Source organism: Thermobia domestica, chromosome 3 (genome assembly GCF_964235325.1).
Source record: "Thermobia domestica chromosome 3, izTheDome1.hap1.1, whole genome shotgun sequence".
In the NCBI taxonomy this organism is placed as follows: Eukaryota; Metazoa; Arthropoda; class Insecta; order Zygentoma; family Lepismatidae; genus Thermobia; species Thermobia domestica.
Window position 1 is genome coordinate 67,075,170 of NC_137456.1, and position 15,755 is coordinate 67,090,924.

Here is a 15,755-nt window from a genome sequence, read left to right on the forward strand (position 1 = left end):
AAAGGAGTATAGGAAGAAGATAAGGATAGTCCTGTTGCTGCAGAAAATGTGCAGAAGGAAAAGAGGGATATCTGTTGGAAACACGCACACAGCTTTGTTAGTTCAGCCTTCGCACTTCCTTGATTGAAATAGCGTCAAGCAATTTAACTGCCGGTTTAACACCAAGGACACACAGATAATCCTCCTGCTTCCTTATGTCGATGTATATGTCGCATGACAATAGGTACAAGAGGATGACATTTAATAATAGTGATAAGAAATGTTCATTCATTACTTCCATATTATTTTACTACCAGAAGTGTCCGCTCTTCGCATGCGAGAAGTAAGGCTAACTAAATGAATATATACCGGGTGTATCAAAAGTTCAGGGCATACGCCAACTACGTTATAAGTAAGGATACGAAAAAAAAAAAAATGAAAGAGAGAAGAGTTATTGGAAATGGGTAGCTAAAACTCTAGATTCTTTCCAATCGTACAGCTGTTTGTGGTCCACACTGGTAAGAAGTCGTACGTTAAGTGAAAAAGCAACGTTACTATCCAACAAACTGTTCCTTTGCGCCCTCGTCATACCAACGATACATTGTTGGAAAACGGATTTCAGGTGATATAGATTCCCTCACACAACAATCTGTTCGTTCCCCATTCATTTTTGCGTGCAATTATCAGTGGCGACGCTACAGAAGGCGAGGAGGAGCGACCACAGTATGTGTGTATCTGTACTTTCCCGTTTGACAGGCCGTGTGGAGCTCAAACGTCTGGTGCAATTGGAAAAATTTCTCCATTTTAGACAGAAAAGCTCAACAACTGTTCTCTATTATTTTTTTTCTTCATCTTTACTCATAACAGAGTAGGTCTATAGCTCCGGACTTTTGATACATCCGTTAAAATGAGAAATTTGAATTTTGAAAATAAAAATTAGAAATTGTTCCACTGTTCGAAAACGCTGGAATATATGTTCACCCGTTCCCAATAAGGAGTTTATATACCGAATTTCATACCACCACCGAATTTCATACCACCGAATTTCATACCACCATACCACCTCACATTCTCGCATTGTCTGAAAATAAAGATTCGCAAATTTGAATATTATGGAAGAAGAAATTTTCAGAAACACCGAAACCTTGTTTCAGTTGTTTTCTAACGAGGAGTTTACATAACGAATTTCATCTTTTTAACTTTGAGTGATTTACCAGATACTCTATTATTGACCAAGAAAAAATTAACCCCACTGTACCTCCCTTTAGGATATGTACTTTCACGAATCCTTTCTTATTCCTTGCTTTGGTGACAAAGTGAATATTCTGTCTCATTGTTGCGTTTCTAGTTATGGTGATGATATGGTATGGGCTTTGCTGAGTGAATCATTTTGCTTTATATATATATATACGGTATAGTAGCAGGGGTAAAAGTGATGAGAAACGCAAGGGGACGCCATTCTCCCACTGCCAAAAATATCTATGGTGTCCCCCACTTCCTAAAAAATACAATGGGGAAAGGCATAGGGGACGATGCGAAGTCATGCGTTCCCCTACGAATGTAAACGATAATGTAGTTATACCGACGGGAGTTTCATGACCATATTATAGTTCTAATTTATTATAGTGGCCCAAAAGTAGGTATACACCCCTGCATTGATCTAGTTTACGGTTTATTTTGCTTCGGCTCTTCCGAGCTTAAGGTATAAGTTAAAAGACATTAAGAATTGATATAAAATGCAGTGAGCTAATCAGTACGGCACTGTATATCTACTTATGAGCCACCCTATATTAATAACAATCGATTTCCTTATGGGGTCTGGGCCTGCGGTGGCTCATTGGTAGAGTGTTCATTTCTGGTACTTGGAGCCCCTTCTTCGTTATCAGCTCGTGCCAAGTAGCTTTTGTGGTGGACCAACACCATGAACATGGGCTTTCTCGGGATCATCCACACTCCTCCCACTTCCTTTATTATATCACTTAATTCATTCTGATCATCACCGTCTCCTTTAGCTTATACGGGATGATGATGGGATAACACTGGAAGATTTTATTTCATTTTTCCTTATGGAGTTTTATAGATCATTATAAATCAAAGCTCATAGTCCATAGTAACCGTATTTACAAATGTTCCCTCTTAATTTTGTAATTTGTATTTCAAACTAGAGGGTGTTCTGTAAGTCTGGAAGCATAGAGAAAATAAGAGTCAACCAAATTTTCTCGATATGTTTGCCCTTATTGGCGGAGTCTAATCAATCACTCCTGAAGAATACGTAGAATGGCCTCTCTCTGGTATGATTTGTGAACAATTTTCTTAGCACAATGTCTTTAAGTGGCTTCAGAAGTAAAGTCCAACCAGACAGGTGTTTATGGTCTGTTGAATTCAGTAGTTCTCTCTCACAGACTTCATCCACATAGAGCAAAAATGACGTGGCTACGTTCCTCGTTGCTCAAACTTATACTTGTCTGCAACGATACAAACAACCAAAGCAAAAATCATTATATGCCTGTTTCCACACTTATTCGGCATCCTGTAATAAAAAATAATGTTTATATTGTATTCTTATTTTATTTTTGCTATATTTTTTTCAGGCTGAAGGTAATGCATCTGGAGGTAGCAGCGGAGGTGGCCTTCTCAACACTCTTTTCCGATTAGTTCTTGGAGGAAGCGGCTCTTCTGGATCTGGCGGTGGTGGCGGTGACCAGTCTCCAGCAGCGGCTGATGGTGGTGATGATTCCGGCGATTACAACACTCCCGATACGGTATGATAAACCCATTTTAAGACCAAATCACCATGACCATCATCATCTCTTCTGCGGTCATCCAAAAAAAATTCTCATCGACGTAAAGCGACGTTATGCTATGACATCTTTTTTTTTTTCCTTAGAACTTGGACATCTTTGGACTTGGACTCATCATTCCTTGGATTGGATTACTAAGATAATACAGTGAAACAAATGACAAACGTGTAATTTACTACTAATTGGACTAAGAAAGAACTAAATCGATCAGGTGTATAAGTAATCAGATTTTTTTTCTTCTTAAGAACTAACAATAAGGAAACGAAGTGACCATTACGACTAACATTGTACTGTTATAAATAAAACGTATTTTGGACATATATATATATATGGACTTGTTTGGTTGTAATACTTTAACCTTTTCTAATGAAGTTAACACACGTATTGTCTATGTTATGAACTCTAACTTCAAAGCCGAATTTTGAAGGGGTTACATTATTATTATTATTATTATTATTATTATTATTATTATTATTATTATTATTATTATTTTCTATGGAAACAACATGCTAACTGGTGTAACATTCCTGAACAATATACCTACACTCAAAACGCATTATCCAGCTCAAACTGTAAAATCTAAGCTACGTACTTCTCTCACGTTTCCAAGGAAAAATACATGATTGATGCTTCCAACTCCCGCGTGTAGTAGCTAAGAAATGCTTTCTCAAAAGCCGATTTAGAATAGCCATGTCAGATAGTTTTAATTAAGAATAGCCGTAATTTGAGAAGCAAGGGCAGGAGTCTGTGACCCATTCTCACTGAGATTATTGCCTATATGCAGGAAGTTGAGAGATGCTTTTTTTTGGGGGGGAGTAAGTCCATTCAGAATACTAGATTGTTAAGTTCAAGAATAGGTGAGTCCTAATGTAATTATTAGAGATAAAGTCAATTGTGTAATGTAGACAATCTTTTGTTCGACGATTAAGAACAGCATTCATATGCAGAGGTCAACATAGAATACCAGATTGATTAGCTTAAACACAGGGGTAAAAGTGAGGGGGAACGCAGGAGAACGCCATTCTCCCACTTCCAATAATATCTTTGCCGTCGCTCCACTTTCTAAAAATTACTGTGAGCAAAGATAACAACGGGGGACGGTATATAGACAGTTTTGAGATACTTTCATGGGAGTAAGTCCTTTTATAATACTAAAATTGTTAAGTTCAAAAGTAGGTGATACCCTCTAATGTAGTTATTACGGATAAGGACATGTGAATCGTGTAGCCGATTTCAGGTAAATCATTGAGATCATTATCTATATGTACACAGTGGCGTATTTAGAGGGGTGGCTTCCGGGCTTAAGCTTCCCCCCCGAAATCTTATTTAGTATAATAAAGTAAATTAAATATCTTGCAGAATTTTCACATTTCCAGGCAAAGCCCCCCCCGAAAGTTAGCAAAGCCCCTCCCGAAACAAAATCATAAATACGCCACTGTATGTACAGTAGTAGTGTCGATTATTGAACATATTTGTGGGGGCCCGGTTGGGTATATGAGTTTCGTTGTCAGATATCCAACCAGAAAGATTCAAGAAAAAGCTCCCAGATCTTAAGGAAGCCAAGCAAACTTTGAGGGACCCAGATTCCTGAGATCGACGCCTATGTCTGCATGTAAGCAGCTTAGCCGTATTGAAAAGCACAAATAAATATTTAGTAGTGTCAGGTTACACTTATTTGTATTACTTCAATGAATTAATAATAGTACATAGAGATTTGACTAAACCCCACTAAAATCACTTAAAGCAACAGAGTCATCAGTAATGAGTTCATAAGAGTAGTTTAGAACAGTAATGGACACAGAATTTTGGTAATGTGGGTGGAGGTTGGGGACAGACTAGAAAGCGTAAAGAAATAAATACTAACATGTACTTAATAAATACGTTTATGCACATATTTGTTTTTTTAAAAAAACTGCATACACGTATACACATACCTGTAAACTATGGACGTATTCAGAGACACATCTGAGAAAATCTTAAGTATGTAAAAGTACATATTTCATAATACAAACTACTTGAGTCAGCAAGTACAGATTTTACAACGACATTCTTCTGTTGAATAGAACTACAGCCTAAAATTCTTCAATGACTTCTTCAAAATTTATGTTTAAAGGGATCGACTTTTCTACAGAAAGCAACGTGAAGGAGCAACAAGAGTCAGACACAAGAAAAATACCAGGTATTAAAACCTAAATAGGAAAAATGGAAACCGGAGTTAATACTGTGGTTGAGGGGTTAGTCTTCAAAATTATTCACAACTGCTAAACTGATTTAAGAAACTGGTTCTTAATTATTTTAACAAACTCTGACTCGGGTTTGTTAAGTTTTACAACCAGTAATTTTATTTTCTTAAATATCCTCGGATCCCACTCGGATGATTATTTTTGTCGTATAATTTCGGCAATAAGTCCCTTTGGCATTGACTGCCGGCTATTAATAAGAACGAAGACTTCACAAAGGTTATTACACGTTATTTACCACAATCTTATCAAAGAAAGCACTAATATCAATTATATTTTTTTAACTATTTGTTATCACCTAGACACATTAGCTCAAAACTTGGGAGAGATGATAACCAATAGTTTAAAGAAAAGCGATTGTTGATATTAGTGTTTCCTGTGATAAGAACTACGTTAAATAAACCTATGTGAATTCTATGTTCTTATATATATTTCATATATATACAGGGCTGGATTTAGGGGATGCAAAGGTGCACGTGCACCTCCCTTCGTTGTAAATATACACTACCTAAAGTGAGAAACTAGCAGTGAGTTTTGGGAAATCAATAGTTTCTGTAAATTTTCTGAAGGTTGAAGGAACAGGATTCATCGAGTTTATTAGTGGTTCTTTGTTTATCATTGTATGAATTAGACTATACTCTTGCCAATATAAGAATCCGGTTCACTGAAAGAGAGGCTTATATGAAAATACAAGTGCACATAGCTGAAAAAGAAAACTAGTACTAAACTCTATTTATGATATATAGTGTAAACCAGTAAAATGTGAGTAATCTTGAGTTCTGCCATCGCTCGCGAAATGTTTAATAATGAATGCCGTTTTTGCACTGCCGAATTGATCTTGAACTATATAGAAACATAGGCGTAGTAATGGTTTCTTTGGAATAATTGATTTCAATAATCAACTACAGTACATGTGTCTTAATTGCATTATTTTTGAAACAAGTATTTTTGCCGGATAGTTTTGGTTTGCAGAAGAAATGAGTATTTTTGAGAGTTCATAACATAGACAAATACGAAAAAATATTAACATTGGCATATTGTGGATGAAAAAAGTGGAAACTAGCATTAATATCACATTATGGACATCTATGAAAGACTACTGTAACAACTATACCATACTTATCATCAATGTATCTAAATGCATCATTAACAATGTAATATAAAGCTTGCATAGATCTTTGAAACTCCAAAAAGATAGATAACTTTTAACCCTTAGATTACGAGTGCTTTTTCCGTGATTTTGTTCATACATGTAACGAACTATTTTCAAGCAAAATGTATTACGATCTAGCACTTTCCCATGATTTCGTTCCATTATATGATATAAACTGTTTCTATACAAAATTTATCCATTTAAAATTACGTGTAAATCCCGGCTTCTAGAGGTTAAACTCAAAATGCACATGGAATGTTAAAGATCTCTGCAAACTTTCTGATATGTATAGTAGTTATTTAGCAAAACAATTGTTCATTCTATTAACATAATACAATGTATATTGATGGTGTCTGTGTATAACAAATGAAAACCAAAATAATATTCTGTGCTTATAAGGCAAACCATGTCTCTTTAAACATAAAACTCAAACTCATATCTCTCTAGAAAGAAACAAATATCAAGTTAATCTTTTAAAAGAGCTTTCAATATGTATAGAAGGTTTCGAGCGCATCAGCAGCTATTTTCAACGGTAACAGGTAATGAAGTAAAGTACACTTGCTAATCTATGTTTGTACAAGGGGTATAATATACACTAACATACGTCTGTACAAGGGATATAATGCGCACTAACATATCTCTGTATAAGGAATCTGTATAATGTACCTTAAACTGTGTCTGTACAAGGAATACAATGTACACTAATACATGTCTATACAAGGAATATAATGCACACTAACATGTATCTGTACAAGGAATATAATATACACTAATATATGTCAAGAAACATACAATGTTCCTTGTACAGACATATGCTAGTGAACTTTCTTTCATTACTTCTAAAGGTACCAATATGCTCGAAACGTTTTATATATATTACAAGCTCACTAAAGGTGGAATTTGGTATTTGTTTTTCCTATATAAAGGCAATGTATGTCTCTTCACGCGCGTTCATTATCAATGTATTATGTACTATTAGAATAACACTTATTTTAAAAGATACCAACTTTAGTTTGAAGTTTGTCTAGTTAAAACAGGGAATTTTTGAATGTGCACTATCCAAAAATACATGTTTCTGAATCCTGCTGTACTCACGCAACAATTTTTATATTGGAGTTTGGCTACGGGCATATAATTAGAAGTACCTATCAACTACCTCTATAAAAATTGTTGCGGAAGTATCTTAGGATTCTGAAACATGGATATTTACATAGGGAACATATTAGTTCCTAAGTGAAGCCTTAACCCGCTTACGGTAGATCCAGTAGTTTTGGAGTTATGGACCTTTAAAGCTAATTTTTTCATGTTTTTGGTAGCCTATATCTCCAAAAGGAAGCATTTGTGCATCTAGGTTGCTCTATACTTTTTGTCTTGTCTTGGTATCAGGAATCACATCCAAACGTTGTCGGTGTTGTTTTGAAACACAATATATATATATAGGGTGAGTCAAAAGTCCTTGGACACCTGCATAAGTTTGAAAATCGACGGGAAAAGTAAAAAGTGATGATGGGAACAGAGGTTTGATGAGGAGCCGCAACTTTTGGAGTGTATGTCATTCATGGCCGCCGTCTTAAAATCCGCCATTTTGGATTCAAGTCAATTTTTTTGAATGGGAAAGGGGTGTATGACACATCAAATAACACTAGCTTGAGCTCAGGAATTTAGTGGTGTAATTTGATTTTTTCTATCTTGTACAGTTTAGAAGTTATTAATGTTCAAAAGTGGGAAATTACCTTGATACTGAATGCTACAACACATGTTCTACGTGTTGTCCATCCCGTGCAATGCACAACTGTAGTCGCCGCAACCACTCTGACTGCACACAGAGGAGAATGTCTCCTGAAATTTGGTCACAGGCTTGTTGGATGCGTTCCTCCAGGTATCTCAAATCACGGATTGTCTCAGCATACACTATCTGCTTAAGATGTCCCCATAGATAAAAATCAAGGGGCGTTAAGTCAGGGGATCTGGGCGGCCACTCCACGGGACCGCGGCGACCAATCCACTTCCCTGGCAGTTGTTCATCCAACCATTCATGGACACCAGGCCCATAGAGTAGAGGAGCTCATTCTTGCTGAAAATAAGATGGGAAAATGCCGTCAGCATTCAGTGTGGCAGGGAACACAAGGTCCTGCAGCAGCATCAGATACTGTGGTGCAGTTAAGGTGTTGTAAATGAAAAATGGTCCAATGATGCGGGTGTCTCATATGCCACGTCACACCATCACCTTTGCTGGACTATGTTCTCGACTCGGGTCAACCCAGTTCGGATTTGCGTCACACCAGTATCGACAATTATGTTGATTAACCTCCCCGTTCAAAGTGAAATACACCTCGTCGCTGAACAGTATACCCTTGGCAAACGCAGGATCCAGTTCGTGTTGTTCAGTAGCCCACATGCAGAACTCCAACCGACGATCAGGGTCATCCTCTTTCAGTTTATGTTGCATGTGCAGCTTGTAAGGACGCCACTGATTGGCGTGCAATATCCGTACAACGGAGGATTGGCTTATTGCACATGCTAGGGACACACGACGGGTACATCGTTTAGGACTTTTCACAAACGACGCAACAACCGCCGTTGCAGTTTCCTCATTGGTGGCAGTCTTTGGTCGCCCACTACGTGCCCTATCTTGAACAGAGCCCGTCTCCCGGAATTTGGTGATCACGTGAGCCACCGTGCTGTGCCACACCGGTTCTCTGTCTGGGTGCCGTCTGTTGTAGTCAGCTGCTATTGTTAGGTAGCTGCGTCCCCTGATATAAGGATGATTTCGATCTTCTGTTCACGTGTCAGACCCATTTTAGATCACCTGGAACAAAGAGAGAACTGGGTCAGTATCAAGGTAATTTCCCACCTTTGAACATTAATAACTTCTAAACTGTACAAGATAGAAAAAAAAAACAACAAATTACACCACTAAATTCCTGAGCTCAAGCTAGCGTTATTTGATGTGTCATACACCCCCTTCCCATTTAAAAAATTGACTTGAATCCAAAATGGCGGCCATGAATGACATACACTCCAAAAGTTGCGGCCCCTCATCAAACCTCTGTTCCCATCATCACTTTTTACTTTTCCGGTCGATTTTCAAACTTACGCAGGTGTCCAAGGACTTTCGACTTACCCTATATATATATATATATATATATATATATATATATATATATATATATATATAGGGTGAGTCAAAAAAGGTTAAAAAGTTACAAGCCAATATATCGCGAACTATACATCAAATAGGAAAAATATCAAGAGTCAATGTACAATACAGAGGGGCCTAAAAATGAGCCTAACAAGAGGTTCCCCCCGCTCCATTTGGGGGGAGGGGGTGTACGTGAAAATTTTAAATATGAACATAGTTCGAGTGATACCTCGTTCGATAGAGCTTGGAAAATTGAACATTTTTTGTAGGAAACAATTTTTTATATGGGGCATCATTTTCAAGATGGACCCCCAAAATAGTCCTGTATCCGATAAAATTTCCAGTATTTATAAATCTGAAACGTCTGAGTAGAAAAAGGTGAAACAGAAAATGAAAAACGAAAACACGATAGGCAACGTGGAATGGTGTTATCGCGTTGTCCCCAGGGCACCCATCATGGGGCCCCATGACCAACTTGAAAATTTCTAATGGGAATATAGGTCAAGTGGTACCTTGTTTGATAGATCGTGGAAAACCAAACAGCTTAGTACAAAATTTGTTTTGATTTCGGCAAGCCTGTTTCAAAATGGCCGCTGAAAAAGGTTCCACATTCAGACACAAAGCGCAGTGTTCAAACTGAATATTACAAGCCAATATCCAGCGAACTATGCATCAAATAAGAAATGTGTTAAGACAGGTCTAAAAAATGTGTCAAACATGAGGTCCTAATTTTGTACTAAGCTGTTTGGTATTTCACAATCTATCAATGAAGGTATCTCTCCCCATATGTTTCCATTTAAAAATTCCACGTACACCTCTCCCTTCAAAATGGGAGGGGGGGAACCTCGTGTTTAACCCATATTTTAGACCGTCTGTATTGTACATTGACTCTTTAACACTTTTCCTATTTGATGCATAGTTCGCGAGATATTGGCGTGTAACAGTCAATTTGAGCACTGCGTTTTGTATCTGAATGTGAAACCATTTTCGGCGGCTATTTTGAAACATTTTGAAACAGTTCTCATTTTCATTGTCCGCCCACCCAGTAACTAGGTCCGCCTCTTTCCGCCCACCCCATCAAGCGTTTCTGGCGGCGTCCCTGAGTTTAAGGTTTAAGGATTAAATTCCGGGTTGTGGAGCCAGGACTAGAAAAAAATTGCAAGTTTTAGAGGAGAAATTAAGTAGCAAAATGTTTTGTATTGTACTTGAGGTGGGGGATCTCGTGAAAGTAGCTAGTTTCATATAAAAACGTTCTAAACTGGAACTACCGCGTACTCGTAATAATGTTGTAATGCAACATGAAAGAAGCAGTAATGCTTTTACTCGATACTAGATGGGTGTAGCGTTTTACTTTCACAGAAAAATCCGTTCCCCGGACAGTGGTATATTGTACTGTACAAATATACGGAATCCTCTTGCTTACTACAAAAATCAGAATGAAGCATACGTTATCCGTATGCTACATAGGCACTGCCCTTGGGTGTTACATCATGCCGTTGGAGGATGTCTGATGTCTAACAGTCTTCCTTATATTACATACATATATGTATGTTACCTTCGTCAGCTATGTTGTATACATCAGTTGTATGTGAGATCCTGACCGACTATATTGTTTCATACGGAAAGTATGTATAGATGGAACACTTATACAGAAAATATTATAAAACATGCGTTTTCAGTTATAAGCTTGCTGTACGTTAAGTCCAAAAACTACAGGATTTACAAATGTAACATACGATATTACATTCGCCACATACATTTTTTATGTCCTATGCTTTCCTAAAACATATACTAATCATATATTCAATTTGAATGTTCTGATTTATCGTAAATTTACATCTTTTTATGTTGTGGACACAAAGTATCCCTCGTTGGTAGGACATTTTATTATTGTAGCGATCTGGCTGTTACTGATGGCAGTATTACATGTGGGACTATTAAAACATATATATATATTTTAATTCTAATTCGTGTAGTTAGTAATACCTATTAAATAAAATTTACGTCTTTTTCATGTAGATTACAAAATGTTAACTTAATGTTTGTGTGTAGAGGGGGATAATTGAATTATATAGAAGCAAAATACTTAAACATTCAAGAGCAGATATGATGAATTGCTGGTGTTACTATTTGATGAACTATAATATGATTGGCTCGGGCCCCCCTAACTTCTACCGGGCCCAATCTGCATTTTTGGGCTGGCTACGGGACCGGTTCACATCCGATGTTTGTAGATTTGTGCAAGTATCCACATCCAGTGTTCGTAGATCTACGCAAGCATTAACGTCTAATGTTCGAAGATTTATGTTCACACAGTGTTTTTGAGTTAAATCTCCTAACAAAGATACAAAAATTTCTCTTTCGTAAAAAACTAAAATTTTCCCTAATTTGTGAGTGGCCGTATTTATGTACTTACGATATAAGTTTTTGTGTGCTCTGCCAAATACAATGGTTTTCAAAAAATTAAATATTATAAACAGTTCGCACATTTCAATACACAATTTCATGTATATGGCAATAAAATAGAATGAAAGTACTTAGTCAAGGGTACTCCGTTGTTGGTGGAGGCAGAATATTTACTAACACTTCCCATAGATGCCATTAAGTAAGCTTGAAAGGAACTACACTAGACTCTTGCTAATCCGGTCCTCAGTAGTTCGGAGTTGTTCACATATTACGTAACGCGGCAAAGGACGGGGAGGGGGTTCGGCTTTGCGTTACGAAGTGTGACAACGGGGGAGGAAAATTTTACATCTTCGTTAGGTAACGCATGTTTTTGCTGTAATTTTTATTTTTATTCTCAGATTTATATGCACTATTTTTTAAAAAACAACTTTACTCATTTTTTTTTAATAAATAAACGAGCAGAATAGCTGTTCTTAGCACGCGGAGAATACGTTTCATTTTGGACATAAAAGACACCAAAACTGTCACCAATTAACTTAAAGACCTCAAAAACTATGAATTCGACACTAATATCAGTCATTTTCGATCATATATATATATATATATATATATATATATATATATATATATATATATATATATATATGTCCCTCCTTCCCCTGCTCTAATTTGCACCGTCAAAGTAAAATGATAAAAACCATCGGAGGCCCGAACCTCATTTAGGTTGAAAATTTGATCGACATCGGTCAGGTGGTTCAAGAATTAATAAATCACAAACATAGTCATTTTATTTTTATGTATAAATAAATAAATAAATAAATATTTCTATTGTTTCAGAAAATTGCGAACTGCCTATATAAATTGAATCATATAAAAGGGATTCGAAGATGCTACCATTAAAAATAGTTTTTTTCTTTTATTGTAATAACTCTTAAAATAAACAAAATAGGTGGAAAAAAAAACAAAAAAATGTTATGTGACAATGGGGAAGGAGAGGGGTAAAAATTGGTAAAAAAAAAAATAGCGTTATGTAATATGTGGACTGCCCCTTCGGACTCTTAATAATCCAGCCCCACATCTGGCCTCTGACCCATGATGTCACAATAATCTGCAACAATTGTATTTGTTTATACTGTAATTGTGGAAAAATACATATTAAAGTGGGTTCCATTTATTGGTGATTGCTAAACGCTTGCATGGTACAGCATGCCGCCATCGAGTATTTTCATTGCGGCAACTGAAAATTCGGGTCATATTCATAATATTTGATAAGTCTACTCAAACCTCAAGAACTAAATTTCTACATTTTTCTATGATGATGATCATCATCATAGGTATTCTGCCATTATTGGCAGGTTACTTGCCACAACTGAGAAGATTCCATGCTCTACGGTCTTCCGCTAACCTCTTCGCTTTCACGTATGATTTTTCTGTATTCATATCGTCCATTAATTGTATTCTCCTTCGTCCTATCCTTCTCTTTCCTGCCACCATACCCTCTAGTATGTCCCTCATGATACAGTCCCTTCTTATCCAATGTCCCAACCAGTTTCTCTTCCTCTTCTTAATAATGTCTAAAATTGTTTTTCCCTCCACTATTTCTAAAACTCTCTCATTCGTTTTTCGCTCGACTCAGCTAATTCTTTCCACTCTTCTCCACACCCACATTTCCAAAGCTTTCAGTCGTTTGCTTAATGTCCATGTTTCTGACCCATACAGCACAATATTCGATACCAAACATTTGATGAGTCTTTTTCATAACTCTTGTTCAAGGTCCATCAAGATAGTAATTTCTTCCTCCTAAAGGCCTCGTTCGCCATTTCCTATCCTTGCTTTTATTTTACGTTCACACTTCATATCATGACTAATAGTACAACCAGGTCTCAAATACTAGTCACCTGTTCTACTTTCTCCCCGCCTACTACTACATTTGGCACCGACCCCTTCCTTCTAATCATATGGCTTTTGTCTTTCTAACATTTATTTTCACCCCATATTCTTCACAGCTCTTCCTCAGGTTTTCTAACATCTTATTAATTTTCTCTTCAGATTCTGCAACAAGCGACATATCATCTGCAAACCGCATACACCTAATAATTCTACCTTCTACTGAAATGCAGTATTCATTTTGTAGATTTTTTTTTTTTTTTACTATCTCTTCCCGATAATGTAGGCGATAAATAATGTAGGCAAAAGACAGTACCCCTTTCGAACTCTCCTTTCAATTAGGGGTCTACACTCTCCTCTGTCATTTCCTCCCCTATTCTAACACTTACTTGTTGATTCATATATATAAGTTTCTTATGAGTCTTCGATCTTTCCATTCCAATCCAATCCTCTTTAGAACTTCTAATAACAATTCCTAATTCACGCGGTCAAAAGCTTTTCCTAGTTCAACAAGTACCACATACACCTCTCTTTCCTTTCTGCTATAAACTTTTCGCCGATCACCCTTAATAATCCAATTGCATATCTTGTGCTCTTACCTCTCCTGAACTCGAACTGTTACTCCTCAACTATTTCATTTGTTCGTCCATACAATCTTCTGTTCAGAATTCGAAGCAAAATTTTTGCTGCATGAGATAAAAGGTATTTGTCAGTAGGTCTTTTGGTCACCCTCCTGTTTCATATACTAGTATTTCATCACACAGTGGAAACAATTCTTTCTTGGCCTTGTCACTTATATTCTTAAAGAATTCGATTGGTATATTATTTTCTTCTATAATAATGCATATAATTTCAGATTTCGTAAAAAAAAAAAAAAAAAAAAAAAAAAGAGTAAAAATGTATTGTGTGGTGTAATTGCACAAACTAAAGTCCAGACACTCGCAATAATCCGGCACTTTATTTTCTAAGGAATGGCCAGATTAGCAAAAGTCTAATGTACTTCTGTCTCATTTTCAGATGAACACGTTTCGAACACACTAAAGTTTGTACAATTATTGTGTCTGTTTGCTGCCATCAGTAGTGACATTTCAAACTATTTCTTTTTAATGATAATCGAGATTTGATTACCTTAAAAGTAACCTCAGTGACCTGTCGACTTATTTAATACATCCATTGTTCTTCAGAATAGTGGTAGAAGATACATAGATAGAGGGGAAAAGCGTAAGGCCAAGGGCGCCGATCCTAGGGGGCCCGGGCCCCTCCAAAGCTCATGTGGGCCTCCATGTATTTTTTTGAATAAGATTTTTTAATATGCATTTTTATTATTATATGTATTGTTAAATGTATGTTTTTTTTATGAATGGGCCTCCCCAAAGTTACAGAGAAATCGGCGCCCTTGCGTAAGGCTAAAAGAAAGAATTTGAAGAGGACTGATTTTCTCCAGTCCTCTTCAAATTCTTTCTTTTAGCCTTACGCAAGGGCGCCGATTTCTCTGTAACTTTGGGGAGGCCCATTTTGGAGAAAATCAGGTTTATCGATTGTTTTCAATATAAAACAGCGCTTTATTCGATGTGCAACTTAATCTATTATCCTGAAATTCATGACTTAAAAAAATGCTTTTCTTTTAACAAAGTTTAGTTAACCAAAATTTCTTAATATATTTAGCCTGTCTGTCCGTGTGTCTGTCAGTCTGAGAGAGAAAAAAATCTCAACAACTACTCGATGGATCACTATCTATTTTAGTCAGAATGAAGACGGCCAAAAAGTAGGAATTCAGTTCGTTAATGAAGGACGTACGTAAACCGGAAGTGGTAGAAATCAACCATTTCCAGTTCTGACGTGTGGTCCCCTGAAATCAATTAAGCGTCCCAAAAATGTATTCTATCTGCATTCTTAACTCTGCACTAAAACCGGAAGTGATAGAAATCCCCTTACAACTTTGAATCATTTTAATGTTCCAAGAATGGGTACCATCTTTTCTTGTAACCTCCTATTTAAACCATAAGAATCTGAAATCAATTATTTTCAGTTTTAATGTTAATTGCTATTGAGTAAAAAATATTCATAGATAGCGAGTAGTATCTAGTTTCTTGCAATAAAGGAAGCGTCACGAGGATATACTTAATATTCGCTCTAATCTCTCTATT

General features: G+C 36.6%; 1 protein-coding gene across 2 annotated transcripts in view; it reads left to right on the forward strand.

Moving 5' to 3' along the window:
- Positions 1 to 15,755, forward strand: part of LOC145680466 (uncharacterized) — a 112,235-nt gene that overhangs the window by 54,387 nt on the left and 42,093 nt on the right. For both annotated transcript variants that reach the window (XM_081751030.1, XM_081751031.1), the window contains exon 4: positions 2,571 to 2,741. In XM_081751030.1, the coding sequence (XP_081607156.1) occupies positions 2,571 to 2,741 (171 nt within the window). The remainder of the gene's footprint in view (positions 1 to 2,570; positions 2,742 to 15,755) is intronic.